We start from the raw sequence: 24308 nt of genomic DNA, 5'->3' as shown, positions 1-24308 counted from the left end.
CGCCCTCTAGCGGCCGGCCCCGCCCACTGCCCCGCCCCTCCGGGAAGCTTGTCCTCGCCTGCCCCGGCCCTGACAGTGACCCAGACACTTTGTTCACCCGTCTGTCACTCTCCAAAGACAGGCAGATCCCAAGGGAGGTCCTGCTTCTCAGGGAGCCAGGGAAGGAAGGCAACCGAGGGCCTTCTTCGCAGTCCCCCAGGCCACACCGCTCCCTCTATTTGGGGGCCTCGAAAAACCTCATCCGCGGCGTAGGAGTCCAGGACCGCACCCGGGCCGCGCCCCTCACTGACCACGCCCACCCGTCCTAGCCAACGCCAGAGCCCGCCCACCAAGGCCTAGCCCAAGCCCAGGATTCCCATCTTTGGTGGGTGGGGAGGGGTGTGTCTTCCCCTCCCAGGTGCACCGAGCACCTGACACGGCCCCCGTGCTCAGCAACTTGGGAGACAAGTACCCCCAGTAGCGGTGTCTGGAGCCAGGGCACCCCCTAGTGGCCACTGCCAGCACTGTAAGGGCCGTGAAGCCTGAGGTGGCCAGGGTTAGTTGGCTCCAGCATAGTAAAGCTCTGTCTCTTCCTAAGATTGGTACCCTTTCCTTAAACTTCGGAACCCCAGGTTTCTCCTCTGTAAAATGGGAAGGATATTCCTCCCGACTCGTAGGGCTGTTGGGACAGGCGTTGTAACAGGTGACAGTTATAAAGCACTCCTCTTGGGGGTCAGCCCTGAGTATCTCCACTACAGCCACTGGGTGAAACCAGCAGTCTGCACCCTTCCATCCCTCGCGTGAAGTTGTGCCCCGAGCAAGTAAGGCTGGAGATTTTCTGTGGAGGGATCAGGGAGCCCTGGTCTGGGGTGGGGGGAGGGGACATACCTCAGTCTCAAAAGCTGTGTTCAATATTTAAAAAAAAAAAAAAGGAAAAAGGAAATACAATATACAGTTCAATAAATAGAAAAAAAGTTACAAAATGACATGATTTTGTCCTTAATTACAAGAGGAGAAAAGACAGAGGGGGTGATCGGGGTGGGACACTCTCCCTCCTCGTCCCTGGGCCAAGGTGGGGCAAGGGAGACCCAAGAGAGACAGCAGCTGCGATTCAGAGCCACAGATAGGCGAAACAGAGGGAAATATGGAAAGGGAGAGTAAGATGAAGGGCTGGAGCAGGGACATGGAGGAGGAGGAGAAAGGCAGAGCCAGAGCCAGAGCCAGAGCCAGAAAATGCCAAGATGCCAACCTTTCTGCTTTCCAGATCTGGGGTGGGGGGTCTCTGGCTCTCCTGGGCTTGTCTCCCCCCAACACCAGGTTTGGAGGACAGCATGAGCCTGGCTCAGTTCCTGAGTTGTATGTCCAGTGACTAGCAGGTAGGGGGAGGGACAGGAGTGACCCCTCAAGCCCACCCTGGGACCTTGGCATCCTCGGGAATGGGAGTCCTGGCGGGACTGGGGGGGGGGGGCGGTGAGGTATGTGGCTGAGGCCTGAGGCCTCTTTAAATCCTTCAGTGGGGATGAGCCATTGGTCCCAGCTGGGCAGCCTGGCAAGGGCATAGGGCTGCGGAACGGGGCCCCTGAGGCAGTGAGGGGAGGGTATAAAAGGAGATTTAGACGCCCTAACACAAGTCCCCTGGCCACCCAGAGTGGGGTGTGGGGAGGGTCTGCTACATTGACTTTAAGAGCCAGTTTCTGGAAAGTCCTGCCTTGCAGCCCCCACCCCCAGTCCAAGCCAGGCCTGCCAGTTTGGGGAGGGAGAGCTTGCCTATTGCTTTTGGGGTGCCCAAGGCGGGTTCATACCAGCTGCCCAAGCACACACCCCCTTCCAGGCCTCTGGGTGGTGGTATGGCTTCTGATCCTTGCGTCTCGCACACTCGCTCGCACACTCCTAGGCACGCATGTGGCAGGACGTCACCCCCCCCCCGGGGTGGTCCCCCCTCCAGTAGGGCTCGGGGGGATGGCAGGTAAGACCACCTAGCTCCGGCTGGGCTCCTTCCCTGACTTAATACTGAAATGCCACATGGGCCCCCAGTGTTGAGGCCCCTGATGGAGGCTGGTGCCACAGAAGCGGGGGCCAAGGGGGTCCCCGACGCGGCCTGCTGCCCCTCAGCCGAAGCGCTCCCGCACCAAGAGCATGAGCTTCTTCTTGCCCTTGTAGGTCTGTTTGAGGTTCTCCAGGAACTGGGCGAACTGCAGGTGCCCGTCAGGCGCCAGCAGGAAGGTCTCCCGGGCCTGGCCCAGGAACTCGATGAAGTCGCCATAGTGCCGCGGGCTAATGTGCGTGAGGCGGGAATGGCTGGTGGCGATGTAGGCGGCCACTGCGGCGTCCAGGAGCTGGCAGAGCGGAGCCCGGTCGGCGCCCAGCGGCTTGGTGGCGCGGCGGGCCCCCAGGGGCCCCAGGCCAGGTGCCGCGAGGGTCCAGCGGCGCAGGATGTCAGAGAGCATGGGGGCGCAGTGGATGCTGCGGATGATGAGGGGGACGATGGCGGAGAGCTCGTGCCGGCCCAGCGAGTGGCTGAGCGAGCAGGCCCAGAGCACATCGTTGACGGCGGGGTGGCTGTCCTGGTTGAAGGCGATGCTGAGCTGTGCCAGGGCCAGCGTGGCCAGCTTGTAGGCCCGCAGCGGCAGGCCGCGCTGCTCCATGTAGCGTGCCACCGGGAAGAGGTGGGCGTGGCCCAGGCCGCCGGCCGCCGCGTCCAGCACGATCTGGTAGGCGGCCTCGAAGGCTGCGCGGTTCTTCTCACACAGGGTGAGGGCGGGCAGGGCGCAGTTCTGCGGGTCTTTCATGGCGCACTGCAAGGCCAGGGTGCGCGCACAGGCCCAGAGCTCCTCCCGCCGGGCTGCGTCCAGCTGCAGCCGCGACAGCGTGGCGTGCGTGGTGCCGGTCACCGCCACGATGGTGGCAGCCTCCACCGGTGTGAATAAGGAGTACCAGTTCTGCATGATGTTCATCAGGGCTTGCGGGCCTGGGGGCGGCAAGAGGGCAAAGCTGGCCAGGAAGGAGGGCAGGGCCCAATCGAGTGCGCCCGGGTTTGCCCTCACGCCGCCATCCCCGCCCGCTGGGGCTGAAGACACAACCCCTCTGCTTCCGCCCCCAGCTTGACACAAACTGCACTTCATCTTCCAAAGTGGGGGGGGGGGGAGAGTGCGTGGGGGGGGTTCTATGTACCGCTTCAGGGCTCCTGTCCCTTCTCCAAGCCACTTCAGCCTGGCCAGCTTCCAGGCCTTCGACCAGCTCTGTCCCCCGCAACCCGCCTCCCCACCAGCATAGCCCTGACCTCGGGCTGGAGCCAGGGAAAAGGCTCTGCTTCTCTCTCCACAGGGAGAGGGGTGGCAGGTTCCCTCGGGGACTCACCGATCTCTGTGGCACAGCTGACCAGCCACCGCACCATCTCCCGCCGCCGCCAGGTCATGGTGTTCAGGGTCATCCGCATCACCTGCGGCCCGGGGAGGGGGAGAGAGAAGGGGATCACCCAAAACCTCGCGCTGGCCTACAGAGGGGATCAGGGATCCTGAGGGGCCCAGGAGACTCGAGCGTTAAGGGCTGAATCGGCCGTGAGCCACGTGATCCGGACAAGTGGCCTCACCTCCTGGGCCTTCATTTTCCTCCTCTGTAAGATGGGGATTCAAAACCTCTACCTCAGGGCTCTCTTCTAAGAATTCAGTGCAAATTTTCAGGTAAAGATCTTGCACAGGGTGGCTCAGTTGGTTGAGTGACTGCCTTTGGCTCAGGTCACGGTCTCAGGGTCGTGGGATTGAGCCCCACGTCGGGCGCCCTGCTCAGTGGGGAGTCTGTTTTGACCCCTCCTCCCTCTGCCCCTCCCGCTCGTGCTCTCTCTCTCAAAAAAATAAAATCTTAAAAAAATAATAAAATAAAAAATAAAGTTGTTTTAAAAAAAAGATTTTTTTTTTTTTAAAGATTTTATTCATTCATTTGACAGAGAGAGAGAGAGAGAAAGCTAGAGAGGGAACACAAGCAGGGGGAGGGGGAGAGGGAGAAGCAGGCTTCCCGCGGAGCAGGGAACCTGATGCGGGGCTCGATCCCAGGACCCTGGGATCATGACCCAAGCCGAAGGCAGAAGCCTAACGACTGAGCCACCTAGGCGCTCCCTTCCAAAAAAAATATCTTGCACAGTATCTGTTGATTCAAAGTGCTCAACCCATGCCAGCATTACTGTTACTGCTATTATTGTGGGTGTTATCCTGAGGCTCCGTGGTGCCTACCGCAGACAGCAATCCAACCTGCCCCTTCTCTCTGGAAAAGTTCCATGCTTCATGTCAGCAGATTTCCCCCTGTAGTCCCCAACAAAGCACCTGCCCTACAGGTCCCTACCTTCTTTGGGTCCTATCCCCAATAAGCACCCTCCCTGTTTGCCTCCCCCGAGATCCTGTCTGGTGGACTCTGCCTACTGGAAGCTCCTAAGGAGTGGTTCACCTCTCTAAAGATCCCTCCCTCATCTCACCTCCCCCAGACCCCCTACAATGATTCCACTTCCCCACAGCAGAGTGTTCGGGACTAATTCTGCCTTCTGCAGGCCCCCTGGAGGCAGGTTCTACCTGGGAAGGTCCCACCCCATCCTGCAAGCCTGCCCCAAACTGTTCTCCATTCTTACTTTACTTTGGCCACACTCTGAGGCCCTGCCCCCTCCGGGTCCCACACCCTGCAGCTGACTCCTCACCTACAGGCAGCACCCATGTTGGTCTCTGACTTGCCCCAGCAGGACAGCCCTTGCCCGGCCCCTGGCGAAGGCCCCAGCTCGCAGGCCCTGCCTCAAGGACTTTCAACCACAGACCTCATCTGCAGAGGCGGCTCCTCGCCTTCAGGACCCTCCCCCTCAGCAGCAACTTTTTCTTCTAGGGCCGGTCCCCCACAGGCCCTGCCCCCAAGCAAGCTCCTCATCCGGAGGCTCTGCTCCCTGGGCTTCAGCCCAACCCACCCAGTGGGCACACCAGCTCCGGGCCCCACCCCAAGGCCAGCACCCTAGGCCCGGCTTCTTCTTGTGGCCCACCCCCTCACCTACAGGACCCGTGCCCCGCATCCTCCTCCTCAGCCACACCCCCAGGAGGGGATGCTCACCTTCAGACTACCCGGGAGTCCCTCATTCACAGGCCCATCCCCCACTGGTGACCCCAGTCCCCCATTCCCGGGACCCTTACTCCCAGGGGTGCCACTCCCGCTGAGGCCTGTCCTCAGGCAGCACCCCCCCTCTGACCCTCACCTGCAGGCCCAGTTCCAGCGCAATGCCCAGCAGCGTGGTGTCGGGAGGCGCACTAGCCGGGGTGGCCGTTTTGCAGGCGTCCTGCGCCAGCTTGAAGAGCAGGGCAGGCGAGTGGATGTTCTGCTGGATGGAGCCCAGTACTGCATGCAGCCACTTGGGGTCTCCTGGGGTGCAGGGAAGGAGGAGGGCATGGTTGGCACAGTCGGCACACTGGGCACCAGGCCTGCTGCTGCCTGACCTGTTCACCCAGGTTCCTCCACCCAGGTGCCCACATGTGAGGAGGCAGAGGTAGCTGGCAATGGCTCGGGGAAGACCCAGACCACTTCTGGCACTCCCTCTCTTCTCTCCTCTCCTCTCCTTCTTACCACCCAACAGGAGGAAGCCACCTGGGGACCCCTAACTGTCAAGGGCAGTGATTCTGGACCCAGAACACCAGGGTTCAATCCCCGTCCCGCCATTCACCAGCTACGTGACGCCGAGCGAGTCACTTGACCTTTCTGTGCCTCAGCTGCTTTATCTGTAAAATGGGTCAGACTGGCGCAAGGGTACCTGCCTCCCAGGGCCACGGTGAGCCCGTACTCGAAAGGCTTTCATGGGTCAAGAGCTTTGATTGCTATTATCGCTGGCCCAGAGCCTATAGTTCTGTCACTGCTCTCCTTCGCTCCTCAAACATACTAGGCACGGCCCAGCCTCGGGGCCTTTGAACTGGCTGTTCCGTCTGCCTGGAATGCTCTCCCGGCCTGGACAGAGCCCTCCCCAAATTCACGGGGAAGCCCTCATCCCCAGCACGATGGCATGAGTGTCCTGAGAAGAGGAAGAAATCGGGAGCGCTCTCTTTCTCTGCCTTGTGAAGAGGGTGGCAAGCCAGGAAGAGAGTCCTCCCTGGGAACCCACCACACCGGCACCCGGACCTTGGACTCCCAGCCCCAGAGCAGTGCTGTTATGGTGGCCTAAGGTGACAGGGACACAGGTGCAGGCAACAGCTCCGCCCTCTTGGCTTAAGTGTTTGTCTGCTTTTCCCCCTCCACGGCCCTTGTTCCCTGCTGGCTCACTGCGCGATGTCACTAAGTGTTTGGTCTTGTTTAAGGTCTGTCTGCCCGCCCCCAGAATGGAACACCACAGGGCACAGGCCTTGGAACAGTGTTGGTCACTCCTCAGCACCTGGGACAGTGCCTGGTCCATCTAGAAAGTGCTCAAGGAAGACTGGAATTTGATGAAAGGATAAAAAGGAGAGGGAAGGGATGAGGGAAGGGAGGAAAGAAAAGGCAGGGGCGGGGGAGCGGGGGAACGGGACAGGGGGCAGCCTCCGTCCTCACCCTTGGCAGCTGTCAGCATGGCAGAGGCCAGCTCGCACTGGCGCGTCTCCAGGTGGCCAAGGATGAACCAGCGGGGGAAGCGGTTGCTCATGATGGAGTCCAGTGGGTTGGGGTGAGCTTCTCCGGCTGGAAAAGCTGTCTCCAGTACAGGCAGCCTGGTGGGGGCGGAAGGGGGAGAAGCAAGCCCATGCTGAGAGGAGGCTGGGGCCTCCTGCCTCAACTGGAGCCTCCCTGCTTGGGCCAGCAAAGCCACGGGCATGCAGGAAGACGGAAAATGTGTGTGCCAGATGTTCACTGGAGTACTGTTTGCTCATCACCTGGAGGTTGATTAAATAAACAACGCTCTATTCACGCACCAAGGGCTGATAAAAATGTGAGGAGACTGTTTGTGTCCTGATGCAGCCCCCAATAGTCCTTCTGTCACCCCCCTTCCCATTCTCACTCTGCTCCAGCCACTGTTCCCCTCGATGTCCCTCAAAGACAACCAGGCACAGTCCTACCTCAGGGCCTTTGCATATGCTGTTCCCTCTGTCAGGAACACTCTTCCCCAGACGTCCTTGCAGATTCTCCCTCACCTCCCCCGAGTTTCTTTTTTAAAGATTTTATTTATTTATTTGTCAGAGAGAGAGGGGGAGGGTGCACAAGCAGGGGGTGCAGCAGACAGAGGGAGAAGCAGGCTCCCTGCCAAGCAAGGGGCCCGACGTGGAACTCGATTCCAGGACCCTGGGATCATGACCTGAGCTGAAGGCGGATGCTTAATGACTGAGCCAGTCAGGCACCCCTCACCTCCCTCAAGTCTTTACTCAAATATTTTTCAGTGGGTTCTTCCTTGACACCCCCACATGTGAAATTCCCATTCCCAACTTCTCCCATGCCTTTTTTTGCTATAGGTCACCACCTGACACACAACATAGTTTACCTATTAATTCTTATTTAAAAGAACTTATTATTTCATCTCCCTCACTAAAGTGTCAGCTCCATGAGGGCAGGCATTTGTGACCATTCTGTTCACTGCTGGACCTCCAGCAGCAGTACCCAATGGGTGGATAGACAGCAAACATTTTTGGAATGGCTTTACACGCCCACTAGGGGTATATTGCTAGACAGCCCACTCGATGGGTCGTCTAGCCCATATATATTTTGTATGTAGAAAGTTCTTCAAAGTTGTTAGATGTGATCAACAGCATGCAATAGGAGTCAAGACTATTCTGGTTTCAAATATTATCGAAATTTCCTCGACATGTGACTCTGGACACACCTTAAGCGTGTTTATGTGTAAAATGGGGGTAAACATGCTTATTTCTCTAGGTTGGTAAGATTACATGAGGTAGGGGCACCTGGGTGGCTCAGTCGGTTATGCATCTGCCTTTGGCTCAGGTCATGATCCCGGGGTCCTGGGATGGAGTCCCGAGTTGGGCTTCCCTGCTCAGCGGGGAGTCTGCTTCTCCCTCTGCCTCTGCCCTGCTCGTGCTCTCTTTCTGTCTCTCAAATAAATAAATAAAATCTTTAAAAAAAAAAAAGAAAGATTACATGAGGTTAATGTGAGTCATGGATTTGGACCAGGGATCAGCACCATTTTTTTCTTTTTTTTTGCACACGTTCGGACAGTAAATATTTTCGGCTCTGTCGGGGGGGGGCATTTGGTCTCTGTCACAACCATTCAGTTCTGCCTTTGCCACGCAAAAGTAGCCCCAGACAATACATAAATGAATTGAGTGTGGCTGTGTGCCAATAAAACTTCATTGCCGGACACTGAAACTTGAGTTTCATATTACTTTCCATGTGTCACAGAATATTCTTTTGATTTATTTTTAAACACTTAAAAATGTAAAAGCTTGATCTGATCTCATGGGTTTAACACGTGGCAGGCCACATCTGGCCCAGGGGCTGTCATGTGCTGGTTCCTGGCTTAGAAATCACAGCTCTTCACAGATTACTCATTCCAAATATTCTGGAAAGATGCACGCTAAATTGTTAATAGGTATCTCTGGATGATGGGATCAGAGACCGGGGACAGAATTCACCTTATTTGTTGGGCATGGTGTACTACCCAGGGGGCCTTTAAAAATTCTGCTTCTGTGGTCAGTTGGTACATGAGAAATGATAAGGTTATTCACAGCAACATTTTTGGGGAAATAATGTCAATTGTCTATCAACTCTAAATTGGTTCTTTTATGATACATCCTTATAGCAGTTCACATGCTATGTGATACAACCAAACCTTTAAGGTGCCAAGTTCACTGAAAATAAGGTGCAAGGAACAGACACAGGATGCATCATGGGTGTAAAAGGAAGATCAGCCTTGAATTTCCAGATTTTGGGTTTGCAGAAATCTTGATTCTTGTGGGATAGATAAGGAGAAAGTGGTGACATTGCTGGTCTCCAGAGAGATTTGGGTAAGCGGGGACAAAAATGTTTGGACAAGAGCTCTGATTCTGTGCCATGTGGATCTCTCTCAAATTCAAAATAATAATATATGTGTTTACTTCAGAATCAAAAACACAGGGCAACATGGGATGCCAGCCTGGGGGAGACGGAATCAACCAGCTTGTGAGTTTCTGGCGGGAGGATGGGGCTCCAAGGGCGACTGTCACCCTCCAATCCTGCCCAGTCCCCTGGGCCGAGTCCCCAGCGGCCCATTCTCACCTCATGGCCCTCAGCGCGAGGCGGTAGGCCAGGTCGGGGTCGTGGGGCAGCAGCGCCATGAACAGGTAGCGGGCACAGGTGTGCATGGGCACGCTCTCCCGGAAGAGCCCTTCTCCGAATCCGCTGAAAGGACCCCCTGCAGGGGCATCCTGAGCTCAGCTCCCCCGGCGAGGGCTCATCACCACCCCCCCCCCAGGTCTCCTCACACCCCAGGCTCTGAGGAGGGCATGGGCTGGTCCCCTGATAGATTGGCTGGCGCTAGGGGCTAGAGAGGTGGGCGGGGGAGGTAATGCAGGACTGAGACAGAAAAGCCCTGGAAAATCCGAAGAAGAGACCCTGGGCACCCCTTGGTGGGCGGGGGGGCAGGATGCAGATGCAAGGCGGGGCCGGAAGATAGAGGTGGGGCTACACCTGCTCCAGGGGTGGGGCCTCGGCAAGGGGTGGGGCCTCGGCAAGGGGTGGGGCCTCGGCAAGGGGCGGGGCCTCCCCCGCCCCCCGCCCCCGGCCCTATTGGTAGCAGGCACTTTCTAGGGCTGATCTCACCTTTAAGGTAGCAGCGAACTGTAAGGGCCAGGAGACACGGCCTCCTGATCCAGCAGCCACCAGGCCACTAGAGGGCAGGGGCAGGACCCCCCCACTCCCCACCCCCCACCCCCCACCCCGCTGGCTTGGGCCGGGCCTCACCTTCCAGCAGCAGCCCCGCCTGCTTGCGCAGCACCTGCACCAGCCGCTCGTCCAGCTCCACCTCCTCCAGCAGGGAGAGCAGCTGCTCCTCGCTGCGCACCACCTTGTCCTGCGCGTACAGTCCCTCGGGCAGGGCCCGCTGCTGCCCCAGGCCCAGCAGTGCCACCTCAAGGGCCAGCGCCAAGTAGGACTCCCCGGGGCTCCCGGGCACCGGCACGTGCTGGTAGGCTGTCTTCCGCTTCTCGGGGCCCGAGTCTGTGGGAAATGGGTTCCAAGGCTGCTGGAGGGGGGGCGCCCCCTTCCGGGGACCCCGGGGTCTCTTCAACTCAAACACGGGGACTGGGGGGTTGGGCTTATGGGGAACCCAGCAGCTCCCAGCACTGACCAGACACCTTCTACCAGCAGAGAAGTGGGTCTGTGGTGGCCTCGCTTTCAGGAAAAGTGAAGTCTGTTGGCTCCAAGTGTGGAGACGTCACCAAGGATAAGAGTGTGGCCCCACTTTCTTGGGGGTACTGGGCTGGGGCGGGGGAAGGGGAAATGTCCCATTTCCTCGCAGGGGCCCCAGTGCGGGTACCTGGGTAAAGGGTGAGGGTCTCCTCCTCCAGGCGGCAGGCTTCCAGGAGCGCCCTGCAGAGGCAGCCAATGGGGTCCAGGGGGTGGCCCACCCATCCTTCCGTGTTGGTGATGCAGGTGTTACCTTTCTGCAGCAGCTCTGCAGGCAGTATAAGGGGCTCAACGCCTGTCCCCCACAAGTCTAGGTGGGGGGGCGCTTCTCCCCTCGAACCCCAGCCCAGCCTCCTAGTGCCTGCCCACCAACCGCCCACCAGGCGGTCATCCTCTCTGCCCAGGAGCTCTGTAGCAGCCCTCACCTCCACAGCTTGGCCTCCTGTCCCACAGCCAGACCCTGGCCTGGCAGGGACAGAGGGGGTGAAACTGGGCGCTTCGGAAAACATCTAGCCCCTGTCTTTCTCCTCCCTCCCACCTCTCTTGAGCCCAACTGGCTTTCAGGGCCCCATGTGGCCACCTGCGCCACCTGAAAGCCCATTCTCCAATCTCCTCCCATAAGCTGGCCGTCTCCTGCCTCTGGGCTTCTGCCCCTGCTGTTCCTTCTACCTGGTACATTGTTCCTCCTTCTTCTTCTCCTGGGAAACTCCTGTACGTCCGTAAGATCTCAGCATAGCTCTCACCTGTTCTGGGGGGCTTTCCCTGTGCCTCTAGGCCAGGGCAGGACTCTGCTGGGGTCCCAGGTCCCCCAGGGTCCCATGACACCCAGGGTTCAGTTTCCTGATAACTGACCCATCAACCCAGACAATGAAACTGGTGGCCTCCCTCCTGCCTCCCCATAGCTCATCCACAAACATGTTCTTTTTTTGGCCCATACAGTGTGGCTTTTTTTTTTTTTCCTCTAACACAAATTTGAATTTGTTTCCCATGTTTACAAATCAGTAAATTGTACATCGCATAATACAGATTTTTGGCCTGTCTTGGAAAATTGAAAGATCTGGCCACACTGGGTCCCCATTCCTGAAAGACTTGTGACTGGCACCCACCCCATACCACAGGGGCTGGAAACTTAGAAACTACAAGTCCCAGGCTCCTTTGTGTGAGATACGGAGGCTGGGACAGGAGGCCCTGATTCTCCTGCAGCCTCCGTGAGCAGGTGTGTGGCTGTCTGCAGGGCACAGACGGGAGGGTTTTCGAGCAGATTCCGAGTATTCTCTTGGGAGCGGCGCCCCCTGCCAGGGCTGCAGGCTGCTGAGCTCACTGTCAGCAGTTTGCTGCAATCCCTGTGCTTCTGAAGTTCAAGTTCTTGAGCCTGAGCAGTGGCTTCTCTGACTTTCAATCCTACAGCTCTTCCGGTACTTTTGTGAGCCCTTGATCCCCCGTATTAAATTCTTTTTGGCTCAAGACTCCGGGTGGCCTGGCTTTCCTGATGGGACCCCGAGCGGAACCCACAGACGTCAGGGGTGCCACAGCGCCCATCAGTCGGCATCTGTGCCTACGGCCCAGGGGCGCAGGGCGGTCGGGGCACCCACCTTTTTTCTGCTGCTTGTAGCTCTCGAGCTGATGCCGCCGCTGTAGCCGGAGCGTGTTGATGATGGCACCTGCCAGCCGCAGGGCCTGGCGGGGGTATCCGTGGGCACGCAGGGTGTCCACGCGGGCGCAGGCGGTGGGGAAGGGCTCGCCCAGCCACAGTGGGCGGCCCTGGGGGTCAAAGGTGGGCTTTTCACTGCCCATGGTGCCTGTGAGGCTGGGGCCGTAGGAGTCGCTGGCCAGGATCCTCTGCAGGTGGGCGTCACTCCAGTGCAGCGACCCGGCCTGGAGGGCGCGGCCGAAGACGGTGTGGCGGGAACCTGCAGCCGCTGCCTCCTCCTCTTCCTCCTCCTCCTCCTCCAGGCCTGTGGGAGGGGCGCCCACATGGTCTGGTTAGGGGGCCCTAGCGCTCGGGCTGAGGCCAGCTCCCCTGACCGAGCGCCAGCTTGGGACTAGACTCCCCTGGGACACACAGCGATTGCGGTGTGTCATCTGCCCAGATCCTTTAAACAGCCTTTCAAAGATGCATGTGTGCGCGCGCTGCGGGAGCTATTATAGCCCTTCGTGTCAACGGACAATGGAGGGTGAATAACTGTCCATATGTCTGTCCATCCTGCCCCCTCCCCAGACTTCATCCCTCTTCTCCTCCCTCCATCTCTCCCCACACCCCATTCCTTTCTCCTGTCTGTCTCTCCCTTTCTCTCTCTCTCCATCTCTGCCTCTCCCTCCTAAATATCTTTTTCCTTTTCTCTCAGTCCCCCCCCCCCCATCCCTGCCTCCACGGCCAGGAGGAGGCTGAGTGGGGGGACCAGCCCAGAACTACCGGCATCTTAAGCCTTTCACTTCAGGCACCTCGAGCTGCCCGCCGCCCTGGCCTGGGCACTCACTCCCTCCTGGCGGGGAGGACAGGCAAAGGCCGGGGGCCCCTCTCCCACCTGGGCTGAGGGCCACGGTGGGCTGCAGGCTGGGCCCGTCGAAAGAGTAGTTGCCCTCTTCCAGCGGGCACACATCCAGCTTGTCCCATTTGCCAAGCAGCTGGAGCCAGCTCACCCGCTCCTCTGGTTTGCAGTGGGGGCTCAGGACGACACACACCCACAGGGCCCCTGGGGAGGGAGGGCGGCCAGTGAACATGCGCATGAGGGAGACTCGACATTCACGCCAACAGTAGCCACACACACGTGTGGAGTGCCTGCTGTGTGCTGGGCACTGGTCTCTGCTTACCCCTCATCTCGAGCCTCTGAGGTTGCAACCAATAGTCTCTTCACGTTACAGCACAGAGAGGCAAAAGCAGTTGCTCAAGGTCACACAGCTGGGGAAGTGGGAAGGCAGGATTCGACCCCAGGCTGTCAGACTCCTCTTGCTGTTTTCTTCCCCCATAGCACTTACCACCCTGTATTACAGGGGTCAGCAGACTACTGCCCGTGGATAAAACTGAACCCGCCACCTGGTTTTGAATGGCCTGCAAGCTAAGATTTACTTCTCCATTTCTAAATGGTTGGGGAAAAATACATCAGAGGAATATTTTATGACTTGTGAAAATTACATGAACTTCCTATAAATAGTGTCTCTAAATACGATTGTATTGGAATGCCGCCATAGAAGCCGTGACAGAGACCAATGGCCCACAGAGTCAAAGGGACTGACTACCGGCCCTTACAGAAAAGGACGTCTATAGTAGTGTCTTGTCTGTCTCTGCCGCCAAGTGTCAGCTCCGCAGCTCCGGGAGCGCAGGGGTCAATCCCTTGTTTCCTGCCCAGCCCCCCCCCCCCCCCCCCCCCCCCCGCCCCGGGCATCAGAGGTGCTAGTGAACATGGAAGGGATTCGGGGGCCAGAGGCTCATGTCGGGGTGAGCACGACCTGGCAACCAGAGCCCGCCGCGCGCCGCGCGCCTCGGGCCAGGCCTTACCCAGCTCATCCCACAGCTGCCGGCACTTGTCGGTCATGCCCGCGCCCTGCTGCCGCCACAGGGCCAGGCGCGGGTCCTGCAGGAACTGCTCGGTCATGAGGATCAGCATGCGCGCCCCGTTGGAGTCCCGCATCCGCAGCATCTCCCGCACCTGTGCCGGGATGGGGGCAGGGACGGCGTGGTGAGGAGGGGGCGGGGCGCCAGGGCCTCGAGTCCCGGGCCGCCGCGTGCCCGCCGTGCCCGCGCAGCACCTTGCAGAACATGGAGCGCAGCTGCTGGCTGGCGCCGTAGTAGCCGCCGTTGGACAGCAGCTGCTTCACCTGCTCCTGGATCTGCTCCTCGTCCAGGTGCCAGCAGTTGGCGTCCTCGATGCCTGCGCCCGCCGTGGGGTCTGGGGCACCTGCGGGGAGGGAGGGACAGTGAGGCTGGGGCTTCCAATTTCCCTCCGGCCCCCTCTGCCCACCCCCGCCAGTCCACCTTGATCCCGATCAAAGCCCCTCCCACCGGAGCCCCGCCAGCTCCCGCCAGCTCCGCGTTCACCTGCCGTCCTACTTGACCATCCATGGGCTCAGCGCATCCGCTTTTGCACACGCGCAGGTCACCCCAACACCCCATCATCCACCCATCGCCGTCCTCAATTATCCACCGCTTATCCATCGCCCCCACCCTCCACCCTCCCCCATCGTCCCACAGCCTCTTGTAGCTCCGGATCCTCCCAAGAGCTCCCGGTCTATCCCCCACCCACCCCCCACCCCTGCCACCCCCGCCCCCATGGGCTACACATACCCTTCATGCCCTCTACCCACCCACACTCAGGCCGGCTCCTGTGCTCTTGGGGCACCCTCACCCTGGGGCTGAAGCTCCCCGTGTCCGGGGCCAGCGAGGTCAGATCCAGGACCTGCCACTTAGTAGGTGTGTGACCTCGACTTCAGGCAAGGGCGCTCTCCCCACCCGCACTCAAGGATCAAGGGGAGGGGACCTGAGGATGCCGCCACCATCAGGTCCCCGGGGGGCCCTTACCATGCACCAGGTTGATCTCGGAGCCCAGCAGGAGGATCTCGTCAGCCAGGCGCTGGGCGGTGGGCAGCACCTCGGTGTGGTGGGCGCTGATGAGGTACTGCACGAACTTCTGCAGCTGGTCTCTGTTCATCTGGGACAGCGTCTCGGAGATGGGCAGCCGCAGCTCCACTTGGCGGGCGTGCCGAATGCGGTACAGCGACAGGGCCACCACATGGGCGCAGTAGAAAAGGTCACGGTTGTCGCAGCCACAGCTCACAGACGTGATCTTGCAGCGGTCAAAGCTGATGGAGACGTGGTAAAGGCGCTCGGGCTCTCCAGGGCCCCCCAGCTCCCGGATGTTTCCGCTCAGATGGAACCCTAAGACCAAAGCCAAGCCAGCCAATGCTGTGTCACCCCAGGACAGGGGTGCTCGTCCATGGTGCACAGCAAGACCCAAGTGCAAATCCCATGAAGTAACCTAGCATGCAAGCCACTTAACCTCTCTGTTCAACGGGAACGGACAGTGACATCTTCCTCATGCGTTTGTAAGAGGATTCAATGAGCTAGTATTTGGTAAGTGCTTAGAACCCTGTAGGCATACAGTCAAATGCTTGCTCCTGTTCTAATTCTGAAGAATATTATAGTGATGATGCTGAAGGTGTTTTTCTCAGCCCTTGGGTTACCGTGAATACCGCCTGGGCTCCAGGAGTCCCGTAACTTCCTGGGAAGATGCCCAAGGCCTCCTGCGACACTTGGGGGTGAGGGGCCAGGCCACTCCATCACCCCTCCCTGGCCCCTGGGGAGCCCAGATGCCAGGCTTATCCAACTGGTTGGGCAGCTCAGGCCCCATCTGGCCCTGACTGCGTCATGCAGAGAGACGGCAGCTTCCTCATACCGGCTGAAGATGGCCAAGCCTGTGGTGGGCTGGGCCATGTCCAGGCAAGGGGGCCCCCAGGCTGACAGGGTTCAGGGAAGGTCATCTTAGCCAAGCCCCTGCCTCCAGCTAGGAGGTGTACTCTTCCTGGGCTTACTCGCTTTCTGGCTCAACCTCTACTTGTCCCCTTCTGAGCCCCACTCCCTGGGGTCTAGAATCCTCTCTCGCCTCTAGTTCCAAACCTCTGCCCCCTACCCTCCCTCACCTGGACCCCACTGGGTCTAAGACCATCCCTCATAGCTGATCTTAAACTTCTACTCAAGGCTCCCACCTAAGCCTCTTTGCCTTAGATGTGAGACCATCCCTAAACATCTGGTCCCAACTTCCACCCGAGTCCCTCTGCCTGAGGTCTTAAGACTGCGTCTCACCTCCGGCTTGAAACCTTGGCGCCAGAACATCACCGGGTCCCTCCGTTTGAGGTCTGAAACCTCCTCTCACTTCTGGTTTACAAATTGCTCCTCAGCCCTCCTCCCACCACTTCTACTCCCGCCCACCAGGCAAGCGGTCTTGAGGACTCTAGGACCACCCTTGCCTTTAGCTCAGAATCCCGTACCCAACCCCCATAGTGGCCCTCCACCTAGGATCTAGAAATAGCCTCAGTCCTCCACCCTTAGCTGGCTCTTGCCACCTAAATTCTGGGACCTCCCCTCCTGCTTTCTGGTTCACCATCCTTCCCCCAAGCCCCGTCTAAGCCCGCTGCCTGGGGTCTAGGCAGATCTCTGATCCTAAGCTCACAATATCTTGTAAAACCCTCTCTGGGCATTGAAGCCAGAGGTCTGGAACCACCCTCCCTCGCCTTGGCCCAGGCCCCCCTCTACTCCCTTCTCCTCCACGCCTGCGCTGGACCTCCTGGCCTTCCTGGCAGAGGTGGGGGCAAGCACTCACCCACTTGCAGCACTCGGTCTACGGCCCCGCTCTGCAGCAGGTGCAGCCCGCGGGTGAAGGGCACCCGGGCGTCATGCTCGCCCTCCGGGGGCTGGTAGCCCAGGGACGAATACATACAGATCTCTCGTTCGCTGCGTGGGAATGACCAGAACACAATGCGCTTCTGGACCGGCTCTGGCACCCGGGAGAACCGCTCTTCCACCTGTGGGAAGGGCGGTGGCTTAGAAACCCGGCTTGAATCCTGGTTTTGCCACTTAGGAGCAGTATGACTCTGGGCAAGTCACTTTGCCTCTCTGAGCTTGTTTTTTCAAGTGTGAGGTGGGGATGTTAACAGCACCTGCCTCCTGAGTATCGCACTTGCAATAACACCTGGCCTGTACTCAGTGTTCTAGAACTTTGTGCTACTTCCCTCCTGGATGTCAGGTCTGGGGTCCTGATGTAACATAGTCTCACCTCCCAGGCTTTGAAGGGGCAGGAGAAAGGGAGACAAAAATGATAAGAATAGTGGTCAGGCCTCCATATTCTAAGCCTACACTATGCTAAATGCTTTGTGTATGTGATTCTCCATAATTTTCATAGTAACATCTCAGTGATATTAGTAATCACCGCATTTTGCAGCCTGGATACTCTGAGGCTCAGAAATGGGTTGAATTCACTTGCTCAGTCTCACAGCTGGCAAGCTTGGACTCCCAAGACAGGCTCCGTTCTCAGCCTCCAAGGGCCTGCAGGAAGGGAGGGATGTCTTCACCACCCCTGTGGGCTTTGGGCAGTGAACCAAGCTGGTTGAACCAATGTTCCAATCTGGGCTTGCTACTCACTGGCTGAGTGACCTTGGGCAAGTTTCTCAACCTCTCTGTGCTCCAGTTTCCTCAAAGTGGGAGGGAGAACAACAACTCCAAAGGGCGGCAGAGGATTCCAGGAGCTTCTGAGGGCCAAGAGCTTTCCTAGCACCAGGCCTGATCAGGGCGGGTACATGGGAACCATGAGAGATGGTTTCAGGATTATGCTGGGTGTCTCACGCACAATAAAGGGGCAGCGACCTCCCAGAGCTCCCAGGCCTGGGTTTCTGGGGGAAGTGGGAGGGACAGTGACTGGCTTAGGCCTCAGGGACAGTTGGCAGATGACTAAGGAGGGATTTTCCAGGCCGTGATTCAGAGCCTGCCCTGTCCACACTTGGCCCAGATTCATCGGTCCCAGCAGGCTTCCTAACTCTGGAGAGGCTAGGGAGCAAAGAGCACCCTCCAAAGCCAGATAGAGGACAGAGCCTATGGGGACTGCAGAAGGCTTGGTCAGAGCCAGGCCACATCTCCACTCCCCAGAGGCACACTCTGAGGCTGGAAAAGGGGACTCTAGCCGCCCCAGCCCTGAGGCATTGTGGCAGAACCCCCAGAAACTACAGAGGTAGGGTTCCAGGTGCACCTGTACATGGACTATGACCCAAGCCTTGCCCTTGCCGCCGACCTATGGAAGGACTAGAATGGCTGGGGGACAGAGGGAGGGTGAGCATCGGGGAAATAGGAGGAATGTAGGAGGGTACCCTGACACTGGAGGGGTTGGGCAGCCCCAGGTGGGAGGTGGTCCCAGAAGTACTGAGGGAGGGGAGCAGGACTCCAGGGAAGGATCTGGAGGAGGGGAGTTCCCCAGGGGACAGGTGGGTTCTGGAGGCATGGGTCGGGGACAGAAAGGAGTATCTTGAGGCTGGGGTCTGTAGAAATGGGGGAGTTCTTCACTGGGGGTGTGGGGCAGAGATCTGGAGTCTCTAGGGGATGAGATGGGGGTGTCCCCCCAAGTGGGGGTGGCTTGTAGAAGTCGGAAAGAGAAGTGAGGATTGAATGAGGTGCCTTAATTGGGAGCTGAGGATGAGGTGGGAAAAGAGGGTACCCAGGGTTGTGCGAGGACCCTGGGGCAGGAGAAGAAGGAAGTGTCCTGAGCTAGGATCTAGGGCGCTGAGGGCATCCCTGTGTCTTGTGGGGTGGAGGGCAGGGATGGCAGGAGGAATGGGGGTGGGTCACAGGGCTTGAAGGCGTGAAATGGGAGGATGAGAGGGTGTTTCCGGGCGGACTTAAGGATCCTGGAGGGAACCTCTGGGGGTGTCTCGTACGCGGGCAGGTCCGGAGGCTGGGGGTTGGGAGGGGAGGAAAAGGCAAGTCGGGAGAAGGGGTTGGGGGTGCGTCCCTCCCCCCCCCCCACCCCTCGTCACCTGCTCGAAGGCCCAGGTCTCGGCTACTCGCTTGGCACTGAGGTCCAGCAGCGCCTCGGGCCGGCCCCGGCCGCGCACGGCCCCGGCCCCGGCATCGCGCTCCTCCGGTCCCGCGGGGCAGCCCCGGCTCCGCTTGGCCGCGGGGGGGTCCATCGGCCGGGCCGGGGCCGGGGCGGGGCCTGTTGGGGGGTCAGTCCGATGCCCGCTTTGCGTTGCCTGCTCCCGCGCCCCCTACCCGCTTTCCAGTTCGTCTTCCGCGCTCGGCCGCCCCGGGACCCCAGCCGCACCCACCCCCGCCCGGCGCCGGGCCGGCCGGGTGATGCGGCCCCTTTAAGACTCTTCACAACAATGAAGCTGCCTCAGTCGCCGCTTTATCCTCCGCCGTCGTCCCGCCCCCGCCGCCCGTCCCCATTGGGCCCCCCTCGGCCTCCGAGGCTCTCCTCCGCTATTGGCTACACCGCCAGACTCGTCGCCAAGTTCTCGTTGTTCATTCGTTGGATATGCTGCCTGTCCTTTGCGGGGAAGCCCAATCAGAGCGCTCATCGGGCGGTGCTGTCAATCATGGGGCGCCGGCGGCCAATCACGGTGGGAGGACCCCCGCGGCGCAGGCCTTATGCGGAGTTTCGGGGCGGGCCCTGAGTTCATTCACAACATTCCTCTCCCGCCCCCCTCCGGCTGGACAGCGCGCCCCGGGCAGCTGGGGCTGCGCCCACACACGGCTTTGTTTACCGAGGGTCGCTTCCGGGCTCCGCAAGGGGACAATCAACACGGCTCGGCCGGGAGCGAGACTGAGCGGCGGGATTCCAAGGCGGCAGCTCAGCCCCTCCTCCCTCTGGGCTGCGTGAGGCGAGAAACTCTCTCAGCCTCTCTGTGCGCGGAGTCAAGTTCTGATATTTGGGGGCGTGGCGGGGATCACAGGCCCCTTGTAGAGCTCTTGGGGGCTACAGACCTGTTCTCTAGCAATAGGGCCCAACCCATGCCCCAAGCTGAGAACCCTCAATCCATTCTGTGCCTTGAATATTACGTTGAGTCATATGAAATTGCTGATTTTCCGACCTACTAAGATGGCAATTTCATAAGATTCAACTAATACTTGTCACATCCGATCACCTCCACAATTGTTTTTCTGACCCATTTTGTCCAGGCCAGTCTCTCCTGCCCGGAAGCCGCCCGTGGTCTTGATCGCCGGCCCCGCCCCGCCTCCCGCCCCGCCTCCCGCCCCGCGGCCCACGCCATCCTTCCTCTCCCCCTGTCCGTGGAAAATCCTACATTTCCTCTTAGCCATACTTTTCTCCAGGATCACTACATTTCTTTATCTGGTTCGGCAGTTGCTTAATTTCGGTCTCTTCCCTCTCCACTGAGACCCCCAGTGGCAGTAGTATGTGTAATCCGAGCATTGCTTTAGGGCCCGCACACGAAGAGCGCCCGGCATACAGCAGTCATTCAATGTGTAACTTAGTGACTGAATCAACTCGTACTCTGCTCCCATTCCGCTGAAACGTCTACAAAGCAGGAACAGCCCAAGTTGGTCCTAAAGTGGCCTGATGGCTGCCCCCAGTCTCCCCACCGCGTATGGAAACTCAGCTTTTTCCTTCCAGGAATTTCCAGCTGCACTTTCTGGCGGGTCCCCAGCTCACCATTCAGGAAACTCCCACCAACCTGTGCTGTCCAGTAGGGTGACCACTGGCCACAAGTGGCCTTTGTGTCCTTGAAATGGGGCTGGGCGGAATTGGGTTATGCTGTAAATGTAATTTTCAAGGACTTAGCTGAGGGGAAAAAAAGGTAAAATAGCTCATTAAGAATTTTTGATATTGAAAAAAATTTTTTATCTTGATTACATGTCGAAATGATAGTATTTTAGGTAAGTTTGGGTAAATAAAACACATTATTCTAATTAATTCCACCTGTTTCCTTTTATGTTTTATATTTTATGTGGTTATCAGGATGTTTAAAGTTATATACGTGACTTGCATTGTAACTTCTGTTGGACAACGGCGGTGTTGAGACAGCCTGCCACAGTGACGACAGAAAGGACACGGATAATGGCAATGGCGTACTCACTGCTCCCACGCATTTATCACGCTTAAGCCTTCCACCAGTGCTGCAAAGTGGGGATCGCAGGCTCCATTTCTCAGATGAGGAAACTGAGGCTTGGAGAGCAAAGTGCTTGCCTGAAGTCACCCAGACTGGGAAGCCCTAGACTTACGCCACGTGCCTTTCTTGCAAAGGATTGGAGGCAAAGACGGACGGATGGGGAAGGAGTCACTGGCGTGTGGGGAGAGGCAGGGAGGACTTCAGCAAAGCCCGCGTGTCAACTGCTCCCCTCGCAAACAGGACCGCGGGGGTGCCCTTACCAGCAGTCCTCTTCAGCATCTGGTGTGTGGCTGTGTCAGCTAAGCCCGGGTCCCGGTCCCCGAGGATGCTTCAGTGGGTGTCCCGAGATGTTGAAGTCACTCAAGGCTGCTCTAGTCGGTTGACTACTGGAGGAGGAACTGAGACTGGGCTATTACAGAGTGAGGATGTTTATTGTCTAACAATAGATGCTAACACGGTCATCATCCCCAGCTCCTGGGTGAAAAAACAGGCACAGAAATGTCAGGTGACATGCTCCAGGCCCCCAGCAGGGTTAGGATAGGGCCAGCATTCAAGCCCTGTGGGTGGGCTGGGTCTGTCGCATTGGCTGGGAATCAAATGCACAGTGTTTGGGAAGCACCAACATTCTATTCCATTTTCCTGATTTTACGAATGAGGGGAATGAGGCCCCAAGAAGGTCAGGAAGTTGCCCAAGGCCATACAGTGATCTCTGGGGAATCTATGAGGTCAGAAAGGCCCCGGGAGTCTCTCTCGGCCAGCTCTCCTCCTGGGAGAGGTTGGGAGCAGAGTTTCAGCCATCCACATGTCCTGCCTTCTCCATGCAGCCAGTGAGCTTGGGCTGCAGGGAGATGGAAGCCGCACTTACCCCGCCAGGCCTCTGTGAGCTCACTGTCTAGGCATCCACAGCTCCTGATCCCAAACCCACATGTCTTTGAGACCCATGGGAAATAGGGTGGCCCTGGAGCCTCAGTTGGAGGGGAACAGGGGCCCCCAGCTCTGTGGCCACCCCACCCATTTCCAGGGTCCCTGTCCTCTGCCAGCTGCGCCCCCCCCCCCAGCCCCCTCCCCCCCCACAACCCCTGCCCTTGCTGACTCAGGCGGGAAACCAGCCCGGGCAGTTTCGCTTCCTGGTTCTGATGCAGCCCCTCTGGCCTGCCCAACTGGCAAGATTTACTTCTTTCATTTCTTTTTTTCCCTTTTGGAACACAGGTTCATGGGCTGAGCGTCAGGGCCCTGCCGGGAGAAGTGGGCATTCAGGCGGAGGGGGATGGTGGAAGCAGAAGAGGAAAGGCTTGGGAAGGAATAACCGTGTCTCAAAAGCCGTATTTAGTGGCTGCCCTGGCCGTGCAGAGAGGGCCAGTGTGACAGGCAAGACAGGACAGGCTGAGTGGCTAGTCTTGGGCTCCACTCTTCGGACAAAAGCAGCCCTTACAGCCCTCACAGCCCTCAGGCTCCAGAATTCTCCACACTGAGCGAGGGGTGTTAGGATCCCCATTTAACAGATGGGCAAACAGAGGCTCAGAGAGGGGACAGGACTTGCTGAAGATCACACAGCCAGGAAGTGGCAGAAACTGGCACTGAACTCAAGGTATAGTTATTTTCCAAAGTCTGGGGCTCTTGGCTTCCGCACCATTGGTGGGCTTTTGTGGGCAGCTGGAAGGAACAAGCAGAGGGAAAAGTCATGCGGGCCGTGAGGCTATTTGGGGAGGCCGAGGGGGTGGGGCCGAGGGGGAACAAGTGGGTTGACATTCCAGACCTCATACCTGTTGCGCCTGAATGCCTTTCCTCGCCCCTGGGGTCCTCCTCCAAAGGGCTGGTGTCAGAGGGACAAAGGAGCCAGTTTACAGGAGTCCCTGGCCCGCCTGGGCGCCGCGGGACCCAGTAGGGTTGGCCTGGCTTCCAGGTACCCTGTCCCAGTCCCCGCTCTTCCGAGATTCCAGAAAAAGGTTAACAAATAATTTCCAGAAGAGGGAGAAATCATGATTCCCGTAGACACGTAAAGATGGACACGTGTTCACGTTTTTATTGAACTCATGTGGGAACCAGGCAGATGTCATACGCGGCTCAAAAGAGAATCTGGAGAACAGGCACTTTTACATTATCAGACTATTTGTGCAAATAAACGTGCAGATGGGGGCAAATTGTTTTTTTCCATAGGGAAGGAGGACTGTCAGCGAAACCCCTGCTGGCCGGGATGGAATTTGCATGTCTACAGATAAGTGGTTTATATTGCTATCAGTTGCTTACAATTTACAGAGCTGAGGTCGAAGACAATGCTATGAATCAGATAACCCGGAAGGGCGTGTTGTATAGAGATGATGCCCTGAATAATCAGAACTGATTCACTGAAATGCAAGATTTTCCTTGCAAAAAAGGGAAACAATTCATTACTTCCTTCATTCAATGAACACCTGTTCATTAAGCGCCTCCTGCGCACTGGCCTAGGTTTTGGAGACACAGCAGTGAACAAAGACGCAAAGGAGACCAGTCTAGAGCGAGTGCCGAGTGACCGCTCCTGGGGCTGGAGGTTCGGGAGGGCAGAGGGCTCTCGGAGGTGACATCCGGGAGGGGGAGGGAACCACAGCAGGAGGCAGGACAGAGAGGAGGTGGGGGTTTGGAGGGGGCAGCCTTGGCGGGTTTTCCTGGTTTTCTGTTTTCCCCACTACAATGCCAGTTCTCAGCTCTCCTGAGCTGAGGTTGGCACGGGGCAGGCATACAGTAAATGCCCAGTGGGCAGAGGGGCTCCATCTCAAAAAGCGGAAGCCCCTCGCTGCCTGCTTAGGGGAGACATTGCTATGCTGTGGGCAGATGGCACGGGCGTCGGGGTTGCCCCAGTGGGGCTCAAGGAAGGGCGCGTGCGCGTGTCACACCCCTGAACGCAGCCCTGCCCTCCAGTCCTCCAGCCCCTCTTCCCCCACCCCTGCCCCCGCTGAAACCCCAGCATCGGGCCTGGGGAAACCCCAAGCCAGTCTTTCCATTGAATTTGGGTTCTGCTGCCACAAGTTCTGATTTTTCAAGATATAAATTAGGATTTTTTTTGGTGTGAAATTGCTCACATATAAAATCCATCATTTAAAAACATACAGTTCAGGGGCACCTGGGTGGCTCAGTCGGTTGAGCGGCTGACTTCTGATTTCAGCTTAGGTCATGATCTCAGGGTCATGGGCTCGAGCCCCAAGTGGGGCTCCAAGCTTGGTGGGGGTCTGCTTGGGATTCTCTCTCCCCCTGCCCCACCCCCCTGTACTAAAATACATCTTAAAAAAAAAAAAAGCGTACAGTTCAGTGGCATTTCACTGTTTTGCAACCATTACGTCTGTCTAGTTCCAAAACTCTTACTCCAAAAGATGACCCCAGCATCCATTAGCAACTCCCCCTCCCCCGCTCAACCATGGACCCCCGTATCAAGGTCT

General features: G+C 58.1%; 1 protein-coding gene across 1 annotated transcript; it reads right to left on the bottom strand.

Annotated features, from left to right (window-relative positions):
- Positions 1 to 868: 868 nt before the first annotated feature.
- Positions 869 to 19185, bottom strand: ZSWIM4 (zinc finger SWIM-type containing 4). The gene is made up of 14 exons (XM_025862979.2): positions 18805 to 19185; positions 16605 to 16806; positions 14807 to 15163; positions 14038 to 14186; positions 13787 to 13937; positions 12816 to 12983; positions 11883 to 12245; positions 10421 to 10558; positions 9847 to 10101; positions 9163 to 9298; positions 6517 to 6671; positions 5201 to 5364; positions 3337 to 3418; positions 869 to 2947 (listed from the first exon to the last, which is right to left on the bottom strand). The coding sequence occupies exons 1-14, from the start codon at positions 18955 to 18957 to the stop codon at positions 2088 to 2090; spliced, it is 3333 nt and encodes a 1110-aa protein (XP_025718764.1). The 5' UTR covers positions 18958 to 19185; the 3' UTR covers positions 869 to 2087.
- Positions 19186 to 24308: the final 5123 nt, after the last annotated feature.

Source organism: Callorhinus ursinus, unplaced genomic scaffold, assembly GCF_003265705.2.
Source record: "Callorhinus ursinus isolate GAN/ISIS: 27379988/994484 unplaced genomic scaffold, GSC_fseal_2.0 scaffold82, whole genome shotgun sequence".
Lineage (NCBI taxonomy): Eukaryota > Metazoa > Chordata > Mammalia > Carnivora > Otariidae > Callorhinus > Callorhinus ursinus.
The sequence above is the reverse complement of the archived record's forward strand: the minus strand, read 5'-3'. Positions and strand labels throughout refer to the sequence as shown.

Coding starts and splice junctions, on each gene's coding strand:
- ZSWIM4 (XM_025862979.2), bottom strand. CDS start 18,957: ATGGACCCCCCCGCGGCCAAGCGGAGCCGGGGCTGCCCCGCGGGACCG. Junction 16,807..18,804: donor AGACCTGGGCCTTCGAGCAG/GTGACGAGGGGT, acceptor CCCTTCCCACAG/GTGGAAGAGCGGTTCTCCCG. Junction 6,672..9,162: donor CTCGCGCTGAGGGCCATGAG/GTGAGAATGGGC, acceptor CGCCCCCACCAG/GCTGCCTGTACTGGAGACAG.